The sequence below is a fragment of the Erithacus rubecula genome (genome assembly GCF_903797595.1).
Source record: "Erithacus rubecula genome assembly, chromosome: 15".
NCBI classification, from domain to species: Eukaryota; Metazoa; Chordata; class Aves; order Passeriformes; family Muscicapidae; genus Erithacus; species Erithacus rubecula.
In genome coordinates this window covers 8,641,423-8,653,188 of record NC_136667.1, presented here as the reverse complement: position 1 = coordinate 8,653,188, position 11,766 = coordinate 8,641,423, and the positions used below count along the sequence as shown (strand labels likewise).

Sequence of the window (11,766 nt, the reverse complement as noted above, 5' to 3'; positions counted from 1 at the left end):
CTGTACTTACACGGCAAACACTGAGGAACCAGCACTGTTCCGCCTGTTACCTTTCTAATTTTCATGTACATTTTAAATAAAAAATACGAAAGCCAGCGCGGCTGCTGTGGTGTGTGTGTGTGTGTGCGCTGCTGGCGGGCCCGGCGCGCCGGACGGGCACGGGGAAGCGAGGTGAGGATGGCGGTTCCCGGCCCTTGGGGCGGCTTGCGGCTGTTCGGAGAGGCCCGGGGCAGGTCCCCGGGCGCCGGGAGGCGGGCGCGGAGCGGGGCCGCGGGTGCCGTGGGTGCCCCGGGCGCCGCCCCGGCCGCGCTCCCTCAGCGCCGCTCCCGCGCGGGGCAGAGCCGCCAGGGGGCGCCGGCCCCGCCATGGCCGCTGTTTCTCGCGGCGTCTCGCGCGATCCTGACGCGCGGCCACGTGACGCGGCGCCGGCCGGGCCGCGCCGTTCGGCCCCGCGCGAGCGAGGGGAGCGGAACCGGTACCGCGGCGGCACCTGCGGGGCGGGACCGCCAGGGAGCGGGGCCGGGGGGGGAAGGTGGCGGGGAGCTGAAGCCGGGCCGGGCCGGCGCTTCCCGGTAGCGCGCGGCGAACCGCGGCCTGGTCCACACGTGGGGCCTGGTCCCGCCGTTCGCGCCCGGACCCGGTGGGTCCGCGCCCCCGGCGGGGTTCGGCCCCGCGGCCTTTGTCCGCCATGCCGCCGCCGGCGGAGCCGCAGCCGGCGGAGCCGCAGCCGGAGGCGGTGCCCGAGCCGGCGCTGGAGCAGTGGCGGCAGTACAACGAGACGGACCGGCAATGGGCGCTGCGCCGCCGCTTCATCCTCCGCCACCTCCCCGCGTACCCCGGCGCCGCCATCGACAAGCTGCTGGCGCTCTCCGTCCTCTGGACCAACCACGTCTTCATGGGCTGCAGGTGAGCCCCGCGGGGCGCCCCGGGCGGGCTGTGGGCTCCCCGCGCCCGCAGCACGGCGGGGCTCGGGGGCTCGGCCGCACCGTGCTGCGGGCAGCTCCGGGGGTGTTTGAAGGCGGGACGGGACCCTCGCGGGGAGAAGGGGCACCGGCTCCCGTCGTGGCTAAATCTCGGCCCCAGATGCATTTTAGAAAGTAGCCGCGGAAAAGCTGGGATGAAAGGGGCTGATGCAAGAGAACCTGTCCCTGGCCAGTTTAGTTTGCTCGAATATGTCGGTGTTTGTGTGTGGAGAGGAGCAAGCTAAAGTTTATGTGTGTTTTGCAAGTAGCTCTTGGTGTCCCGCCCCCAGGACTCGTTAAGTTTGTGGTGCTGTGCTGTGTCATTTTAAGTGAGGAAAGAGTTTCCCTCTGAGTACAAAGCAGCCTGTACAGTCCCCTGAACGCTCAGCAGAAAAGGGAGAAATAGGCGCGGAGAATGGAAGGCGTATCCTTTCATCTAGCCGTACTGTCCCTAGCTGGGTTGTGGAGATCTCCAGAAACGTCACCCACGTTCCGCTGACACCTTTGATGATGTGATTTGTTTTTAACTGGACGAAAGGACCGAAGCAGTTGCTTAACGACCAACTTCTGCAAACTGCAGTGACACAGTAGCTTGTAAGCATTGATGGCACATAGATGGACTTTTAATAACGTTCCATCCCATACTCCTTGTTGGGGAATACTTTGTGTCATCTCTACAGAGCAGAATCAGTATCTTTAAATACAGATCTTCCTGTTTCCTTTTTTTTTGCCCCTAGGACAGATAGTAAACTGTTCTGCTCTGCAAACACCAAAATTAAACATAGATTTAAAATAGTTTCAAATTCCAAAGCTTGAGTAATATGTCAAAATTGAGAGTGTCTTCTTCGTATAGAGTCTGTGTGGTCCATCTTAATGTATTTGTGTGCTGTCTTAGTGAGGGAGCTTCTCTGTGCCTCTGCTTTTGGGAATGGTGCAATATAGTTACAGGGTGCTGGTAATAGAAGTGGACAACTATGTTGGAAGGTTCCAAATCCCAAAAACTGATGCAGTTTAGGCCTGTCCTTGCCCATACTTTCTGTGATGGACTCCTTCACCTGCAGCTCTCAGGGGAGATGAGATTTGGGCAGGATGCAGTCTGGAGCCATTACAATGAAGATGTTTCCCCAGAGCTGGTGTGTCTAGCTGGGAGCACTGCATAGTGTTAAACATAGGGAACATAGTGTGAAAACAATTCTAGCTTCACTTACAATTGCCTAGGGAAAGAAGCGACCCACAGCATTCCCTAGTACTGCCTTTTGCTGTTTGGGAAGAGCAGTTGTTGATTTATCAAGTAAACAGCTTCAAAGTTTGAGGGATTTTTGTTGTTTTCTCTTAGGTTTGTTGTCTGGAGTTTGGTTTGGGGTTTTGTTTTCCTAATGCTGATTTCTTGTCAGCTGAAGACAACCTGTTTGTCAGAGTAGCTCAGCTAGTTAGAGCAGGATGCTGATAATGACAAGAGTTGTGGGTTCAATCCACGTATTGGCCATTCACTCAAAACTGGGACTTGCAACTCAGACTATTCTGTGGTTTTGTGAAGATCAGATCAGAGTCTTTGTAATGAAATCTGAATGAGTATTCTGTTGGGAGATGATGTGGAGAATGTCCAGAATGCTTAGAAAACATGGTCTGTGAGGAAGGGGTTAAGTGAAATGCTCCATTTGGTTTAAGTGTGGAGAGAGAAGCGCTCCTATTCCCAGTTATGTTAAAGGTGGCTGAGAATGGGGGCAGTGGTGCAGGAAGGCATTATGCTCCAGAGCTGCAGGGATCAGGATAAGGGATAACCTATTAAAGTCACAGCAGGGAGATTTCAGTTGGGTGCTCTAGGCACTGGATTCCTCTAGGCAGATTAGACAAACACATGTTGAGACTGGTTGATCTCCTCCCCACCTCCAGCAGAAGTATGAGCCCCAAAGATCTCCATCCTTTGTGAAGAATGACAGGTGTCAAATCTGACACTGTTTCCTTACACCCTCCTGGAAAGGGATATTGTCCTTCATAGGTAATGTCATCTCGTCCCTGTAAGCCAGAGTGAGAAACAGATTCCCACTCCTCTCCCCTTTGGCTGTGAGAGGATGAGGACATGTCTTGGTTTGAAAGGCAGGCGCCTGCCAAGATAGCTTGGAACCTCCCTTGGAATGGAAAATATGATCCCCTCCCCTCCAAAATATTGTAACTTTGAAAATACGGGACTTTTAGGAAAAGATATGGGGAAAGGAACATCAGTTCTTTGCTGGTGTGTGCCTGCAGAGCAAGGCCAGCAGCAGGAACAGAACACAAACCCAGGCACAGCCTCTCTGGGCGCTGCAGTTCCGGGCACGGCCAGCAGGGGCGCTGGGGGCTCCCGGCCCCGCGGAGAACAAAATGTAACAGGAACCGCGGGGCCTTGGCAGGGGGGACTGGGGTGCAGGGGTAAAGTGTAGCAAGAAGCCCCAGGCAGCTGCAGAAATCCCCCCCTGTGGGAAGGGGGGGGGGTCTTTGGGTTTTTTTGGGGTTTTTTCCCCCTGAAGCACCCACACAGATGGTGAGGGTCCTTTCCAGTGTGACCAGGTGTTAATAAGGTCACAGTTCAGTGGCTGCTCTTATGAGCAGAGGCTCACTCACAGCAGGGGAAGCAGTACAGGGCTGGGCTCTGGCAGTGGCAGTGAATTCTCCCTGCACTAAGCAGCAGCTCAACTGTCCTCCTCCAATACCAACAGTGAGAGATGGAGAGGAGCTGAGCCCAGCTCCTCATCCCCTGGCCAAAATCTCATGGTATCTTTTCCCTTCCAAAGAGACAACCCCCCCAGGTAAGACAGTAGCAAGCTGCACACTTCCCTCATCTTGGCTATTTCTTTAGTCTCTCTTAAGTACTGGTTGTTATTGTCTCTTAGCAACAGATGGGACAAAGTTTCATGAGAGAAAGCAATAAAAGGAAAAATCCTAACCCCTGACTTGGTGGTAGGTGTCACCACTATCTCATGTCCCTTTGATGTCTCCTGGAATTTTCTTCCCATTCCCAGTTCCACTGCCTCCTCTGAGGGCTGAGCTGTGCTGGTGAAGGAAGCACTGCAATAGTCTGTGCTAAATTCTCACACAGGTATTTATATGGATCTAATTTCTGCGTGCCCCTCTAAATCAGGAGCAGGAAAAACCTTTCTTGAGTGGATTTCCAGAGCCTGTGAAAACAGCAGTACTTAGAAGCTGGTGCAAATCACTGCAGCCCTGGCTGTTGGGGCTCCTGTCTGTGGGCAGTGCCCTGATGCTCTCTGACTTTGGAAGGTGAACATACCATGGAGCAGATGCAGCACTGCTCTTCCTCCTTTCTGAACCATGGTGTGCAGCTGTCAGAGGCTGGTGTCAGCCTGTGTTTGTAGGCTCTCCTTGGATAGAAAGGTTTGAGTTTTTTTCCTGTTCAGTCTCAGTGTGCAAATGGCTCGAAATCATGTGACAGATCCCCAGTGCAATGGAAAACTGAGCTGGAGGGGGATGTAAGGCCTAGAGGGATGGGACAGGGCTGTGCCATGCACATCCTGCCTGAGTGAAACTGTGGGTGCTGCAGCAGGATCAGGATTTACTCAGAGCTTGTCACAGCCACCTCACCTCTCATGGTACAGGAACCTAAAACATTTTGCTTACAGCACCCAGCTAGAATTTAGTTTGGCTTTTTAAAGAGTGGTCGATGAAGGCTGAGTGGTGCCTTTGTAAGCTGACATGGCAGTTGCAGTGTTGGTGACATGCAGGCTCTGTCTGCTGCCCCACGTAGGGCTCCAGTGCCAGTCTGAGCTCCCATGTTTGATTCACTGAAGCTGCTGCTCCTCCTTCACACCCCAGTGTTCATTATCAGTGCTCCTGGCAGCTCTGCCAAATACTGTATTTTGTCAGCTAATGTATTTAAATTTCAGTTCAGAACACTGTCAGTGTGGTGGCTGCATGGTTTGCTCAGAAGTGGGTTGATGCAGAGCCAGGTCAGCTGGTGTGTTGGCTGTGTGGCTGTGCCTGTGGCAGGGGGACAGTGGTCAGCGCTGTGCTCTGCTCCAGCAGGATCAGAGGAGCATCTCCCTTGCACCTGCTGCTGTGTCTCAGGCAGCTTTAGTTCTTGTTGTACATAATAAAAGCGTGTGTGTGCCTGTGTGCTGCCCTGGGGCTGGCTCTGAGGTTCTGCTGCTGCACCCGCACAGGTACGGCCTGCAGGTCATGGAGAAGGTTCTCAAGATGGCCGAAGGCATCGACATCGGGGAGACGCGGTCCTACGAGTTGGTGCCCAACAGGAAGCTGAAGAGATACCACTCTCCAGCAGACAGTGAGTACATCTGCCCTGCTAATGACCCCTTCCCTGTCCCTGTCTGGTGGCCATCCCTGCGAGCGTGGGATGCAGGGAGGTGCCAGTGGTGTGCTCTGCTGGACTGCAGAGCAGTTCCCCCTCCTCTGCTGTGTGCATGATTCACACAGACTTCTGTCTTTGCTTAAGAAAATACCATTTTTCATTTCAATTATCAGGTAATTGGTTTCCCCTAGGGATGGTGTCTGGAATTGAATACCTGTCTGGCTTTGTCTGCTGTGGTAAGGGGTGATGTTATGAGCTGAGGAAGGATTGTACATGTACATAGAGATGTTCACCTCATTGATTTTGAGTTACAGCCTGTTTGGAGCTTTGAGTGGATGGGAAGCAGATATGATGTTTAGTTTTTGGTTTATTTTTTTTTTTCACTCCCTGCTGGGCCCAGAAGAGTGCTGTATATGTCAGTCCAGTCCTATGGTCTTAGGGATCAGCTGTAGCTTTTCCAGTGGAGGAAATGCAACAGGCTGGCAGTTTGTTGGCTGTGTCTGCTGGCTTCTCCATGGTACCTTCAGAGCTGCCTGTCCTCCCTCTGGAGCAGGGCAGAAATTGTGCCTGGGTGCAGGCAGGCCCCCGTGTCAGTCAGCAGTGTGGCTGCCTAAGGCACAAATGGTCAGACAGCACAGGACTCCTTTGGGCTTGGAAATAATTTCTAGCTCTGCTAAAGTTGCTTCCCTTACTTTGACAGCCAGTAATCTTTCTGTGCTTCTGTGGGTCAGCTGCAAAACTGAGGAGACACTGCTCTTCTCCTGTGTTTTGTCTGTCACAGGCAGCAGCCCTGAGGGTTCTCCAGAGCTTGTTGCACGGACGGCATAATGAGCTGTTCTGCTGGCAAGAACCTTTAGGTGCTGCTGCAGTGCAACCATCAGAAACAGACGAGGAAGAAATGCAAACTGTGCCATAATTCGTCAGAACCAATGGGCAAAAAGGATTTATTGTGTAAGAGCTTTTTCACCTGATTTCAGTACAAAGGAAGGACTCTTGATGCTGTGTGCAGGTGTTGTTTTCACCTGCAGCAAGCTGAATGCTGATACCTGTGCTGTGGTGGTTGATGTCTAGACAGCCTGACCTGCAGCAGGGCTGCACACATTGGCACTGGATTAGGCAGCATTTCCTGGCACTGGGCTGGCCTTTTGCTCCTCCGATGAAATTACACACATGTACCACGTCAGCATGTGGGTGCTGAATCTTCCACAGGAGAAGCCTTGTGTAACCATCTCTTAGATGTAACATATTTGCTTGTCGGCTATTTGATTCTCCCTTTCTGCAGTAGCTGTGCACACCAGGATAGTCTGTCTCATTTGCATTTCTTCTGGTGAAGAAACAAGAGGTCTGTCAGTAACGGGGCCCTCAGTCACCGCAGCTGTCCCTTGAGGCTTGGGCAGATTTCTTCATGTTTGCTGCCCTTTAGCCCAAAGCAACTGAGAGAAAATGTGCTTAAGTCAGTATCAGCCCCGTGTGTTTTGGAAAGGGGGTTTTGGTACCACTGTGTTCCACCTCAGATGAGAAGACCTGATGATAAGGTAGTTTTATCTGATATCATCCTGCAACCCTGCAGCAGAGTCAGAGCTGAGGCTCTAGTTCAGCTCTGGTGTTCCGTCTTGTTGGCCATAGTTTTACTTATTTAGTAGATTTGGAGAAATTAACTTCAGAAATGACCAAGTGGGTCAGTGTGCAATGCTGGAAGGCAGTATCATGTGACTAAGTATGTAGAGATTTTTGTGTGGTAGCTGTGAAGGTGGAAATACCACTGTAGTGACCTGCAAAAGAATGACTGGCTGTTTGATGAATTGTGAATGCCTTTTGGAAGGAAACCTTTTGGATTTTGACTAAGGAATGCAAATCCTGTGTTCAGAGCCTGCAGGCTCTTCTTGAAGATCACTTTCTGAAAACACTGTCTCCCTGTCACAGCACATATTGGTAACTGTGTAATTTTCTTCTATCTCACAGGTCCAGAGCCAGAAGAGATTGCTGAGCCACCCAAAAAGGTGGTCCCCAGGTTCCGAGTGCGACCGCGCTTTGAGCCCATACATTTTGTCACCAGCGCTGAGAAGGACAATTCTCTGGATAACCAAATACAGGAGGTGAACCAGGAGCCAAATACAAACAGCGTGGCACAGCCAGCTGAAAACTGTACAAACTCTTTTGTGAGTGCACGAGAGGTGGATCCCCGGCTCTCCAGCTCAGGGCCTGCGAAGCCAAGCCCAGCAGCAGCAGCCAAGAAGGCTGTGAATAGTGTGGACTCTACCACAAGCAGCGCCTTGCAGGTTTCTGTTTCCCCTTCAACTGCCCCATCTGCATCAGAGACTTTCCCTCAGTCAGCAATAATGCTGAAGCAGAGCTTTATGGAGAAACTGTCAGCAGCTGTCTGGAAAAATCTTACTAATCCAGATGCAAACACTGGGACGGATAAAATTAACTTCACGTATCTTTTGACACGTTCAATTCAGGCATGCAAGACAAACCCTGAATATATTTATGTTCCTCTGAAAGAGATTGCCCCAGCCGACCTGCCCAAGAGCAAGAAGCTGCTGACGGACGGCTTCGCTTGCGAGGTGCGCTGCCAGAACGTGTACCTGGCCACGGGCTACGCGGGCAGCAAGAACGGCTCCCGCGACCGAGCCGCGGAGCAGGCGGTGAAGCTGCTGAAGAAATCCGTGGAAGTGCGAATTGTGCAGCGGAAGTTCAAGCACACCTACCACGAGGACCTGGTAGTGTGTGAGGCAGGTGTGTGTCGCCCAGATTTCCCTCCCGCGCTCAAACCTCACGACGAGTTCGTAGCTGCCAACAGGGACTGTGTCCCAATGCAGCCTGGTACTGAAGCCACAAAAGGTGCCACAAATGCCAACAAACACTGGACTAGTTTTGTCCTCACAGAGAATGCCAGCGATGCAATAGGAATACTTAACAATTCTGCCTCATATAACAAAATGTCTGTTGAATATAAATACGAATTAATGCCCAACCGCTCGTGGCGTTGTCAGGTTTATCTCCAAGATCACTGCCTGGCCGAGGGATTTGGCACAAAAAAGACCAGCAAGCACGCAGCAGCTGAGGAGGCACTGAAAATCCTGCAGAAGATGCAGTCAAATATAGCATCCCTCAAAGTGACCCAGGTGCAGAAAGTGGGCTGCTCATCGCGGGGCTCTGGGAAGAAGAAGGACCTGAAGGACCTGGTGATCTACGAGAACTCCAGTAACCCGGTGTGCACCCTGAACGACACCGCCCAGTTCAACAAGATGACGGTGGAGTACGTCTTTGAGAGGATGGCAGGCATGCGATGGAAATGCAAGGTGATGCTTGAAGATGAATTCATCGCAGAAGCAGTTGGAGTGAAGAAATCTGTCAAGCATGAGGCAGCAGAGGAAGCCGTGAAAATCCTCAAAAAGACTCAGCCAACTGTTGTTAATAACCTGAAGAAAGGCACTGTCGAAGACGTCATCTCCAGAAATGAGATTCGAGGGCGATCAGCAGAAGAGGCTTTCAAACAGAAGATCAAAGAAGACAACATTGGGAACCAAATTTTAAGAAAGATGGGCTGGACAGGTGGTGGCCTAGGGAAGGATGGTGAAGGAATTAGGGAGCCTATTTCAGTAAAGGAGCAGTTCAAAAGGGAAGGACTTGGGCTTGATGTAGAAAGGGTGAACAGAATCGCTAAGAGAGATATTGAAGAGATCATTCGAAACTATGCACGCTCGGACAGTCACATTGACTTGACTTTCTCTAGAGAACTGACCATGGATGAGCGGAAGCAGATACATCAAATTGCCCAAAAATATGGTCTTAAAAGTAAATCCCATGGGCAGGGACACAACAGATACTTGGTGGTGAGCAGGAAGCGGCGCAAGGAAGATCTGTTAGACCAGCTGAAGCAGGAAGGCCAGGTTGGGCATTATGAGCTTATCATGCCCCAAGCAAACTGAGGTGAGGTGTCCCCTTTGACCAGAGACTCAGTTTCCTGGACACTCAACTAAAGAAAGAGATGCTGCATTTTTCTTGTGGGTAATAATGACATTAAAGTATTTTTCTTTGGCAATATCATTTCTAAAATGTTGTTAGGTGTTTAGGACCGACCGAATTCTGTTCAAGCACATTAGCACAACCCAAAAGCAGTAGTGCTGTTACTGTATGTGTCTTTGATATTACTTGTTCCTTCACAATTTAATAGTTTTGTAATAGCAAACACACAGAAGGAATTCGACATCATTTAAAATTAAGGTCCCTTATTCTTCTTGAACAAAGAAGGGGAAAAAAAACTTTAAAAAATAAATTAAAAAGCAAAGGAAATGCAGTTGGAGGCATAAACTTGTATGTAAAATTGGTATTAATGACAACAAAAATAAAGTTTTATTTCTGGAAAAAAAGGTTTTGTCACACTTTGTATTAAAAAAGTGTGAAAACTTGATTAGTTTAAGAAATACATATATCGAGGTCTTGTCTCTGCTCTGTGTATGTACAGTATGTAATCCTTAACCAGTTTAGTGGTAGTTTTATTCATAGATTTCTACCTTGAGTTTCCCATTCTGAGAATCACTGAAGGCGCCTTCATTGCCAGCAAATGGGACTGAGGGAATTGCAGCGTGTTCCTACCTTGGAGAACAGTGGACATGTGCAGAGACCATGGTGAAGTGTGAAATAGAAAAACTGGAGGTAAATGCAGAGCCCACGTTCAAAGATGCTCATGTAGCTTGTGAGGACTGTTATATAACTTATTTTTTTACTTGGAATATCAGCTCTTTAATCCTGAACAAAACTGAATCTGTGCCTGGTTATTTCTCTGCTCCATCCCTGTACCGGTGCTCGTGTCTGATGAGGGCGATTCCCCAGGAAACTTCTGGCCTTGCTCTGACCATGTGTGAGTGTGGGAGCTCTCCACGGCTGGCTTCTGCCCCTGGGAGACCTGAATGCTTCCCTCCTCAGGGGAAGCAGCCTCTGAGCTCCATCTGTGCTGCTCTGCTGGCAGGGTTACAGGACACAGTGCCCTGAGCCTTGGAGAACACTCACTTCGTGCTTGGGATGCTTAAGGGATAGCAATTGACCTTGGAGAGCCAGGAGTGGGGCATGCCTAGAGAGCTGGTTGTTCTATCAGCAGTGGGGTCTGCAGATGCCCTCTACTGCTAAGCCAGTCCTACTGCAGTGCATTTGCCTGGGCTCCTGTTGCCATGTCTCAGCCATCACCTTCAGTTTTTTGCTGCTTATATTTGCCTCTCCAAATCATTACCACCCTCCTCTACCTTTTTTCCCATCTCTTGTTCTGTTTCTAAAATGCTCTCAGGGCTGAGGTGAGGATGTCTAACCTCACAATGTCCCAGTGGTGAGCAGTTAGGGGGATTTTGATCCCTGCAGGGTGAGGAGGAAGAGGAGAGCTTGCCCTGGCAGGTGAGATTCAGGAAGCAGAGAGCAAGGCTGCAGCACAGCTTCTGCCTGCTTGGCCTGCTGAGTAACAACGTGCAGCTGCTGTGAAAAAATAATATGGCAGTTAATTCTGAAAGTAGGGGTTTTTCCATTTTGTTAGGGGTTGTTTTTGTGCATTATTTCTTCTCCCTATGTCTGAATTCTGCTCTCAAGAACACTGGGCTCTAGCAGATGGTACTGTAGGAGTGGAAGAAGGCTGGTATTTTCTAGGGAAAGAAAAGTGAAGCTCCTCCTCCCTAAACTAGGGTATGCACCAGGTTGTTAGAGCTTGGTGATACCAAGGCAGTAAGAGCACCACTGGTATTCAAGATGAAAATCTCTTTTGGGAGAGATGGGGCCTAGCTGTAGTCACTGCAGCTCAGCAGGGGCTGAGCCCTGACAGTCTGCAGGACGCTGCTGTTCCTGTCCTGGCTGGTGGCTGTGACCCCTCTGCCACACACGGTGCCCGTGCAGGACCTGGGGGGGCTGAGTTTGGCTGCCAGGGCCGGGCAGGGCAGGGGGGAACAGCAGCACCACTGTCCCCAGGGGGCTGCAGAGCCTCAGCCCTCAGGAGAGACACCATGGGGGCGGTGATGGGGTCTGAATGAAGGACTGAAGGTGGGATGGAGCTGCTTTGGCACCTCTGTGCTGCTCATTTCTGGCTGTTTTAACTAGTGAAACAAACACAAGAATGGTGGGACTGCTAGGAGGCCTTAGAGACTTGTCTCCCCTCAGAATGGGCTGTGCCTGCAGCAGGCATCACAGCTGCTCCAAATGAGGCACAAGGCTACTGTCACTGCAGGTACAAATCAGCATTGAATCTTTTGAAAGAACCCAGCCACAGAACCAGCTTGTGGTGCCTGCCACTCAACATCAATCCTGTTTTCTACCTGCTAAGACAGGAGGAAAAAGAATGTGATTACTGTATCACCTGAGCTAACGCAGGGTGACAGGCTCCTTTCTGTCCCCAGCCCCATCCCTGCCCCAGGCCCCTCTCCCCCCACTGCTGCCCCCAGGAGGAAATATTACACAGTGCTGGAGCTTCACCCTACACCCAGCTGTTGGCAGCCCAGTTAAATAAGCACAGTTGTACAC

At 51.0% G+C, this 11,766-nt stretch overlaps 1 protein-coding gene across 1 annotated transcript; it reads left to right on the top strand.

Moving 5' to 3' along the window:
• Window positions 1-554: 554 nt before the first annotated feature.
• NKRF (NFKB repressing factor) lies at window positions 555-10,035 on the top strand. The gene is made up of 3 exons (XM_079318559.1): window positions 555-906; window positions 5,120-5,241; window positions 7,228-10,035. The coding sequence occupies exons 1-3, from the start codon at window positions 689-691 to the stop codon at window positions 9,198-9,200; spliced, it is 2,313 nt and encodes a 770-aa protein (XP_079174685.1). The 5' UTR covers window positions 555-688; the 3' UTR covers window positions 9,201-10,035.
• The last annotated feature ends 1,731 nt before the right edge of the window (window positions 10,036-11,766 follow it).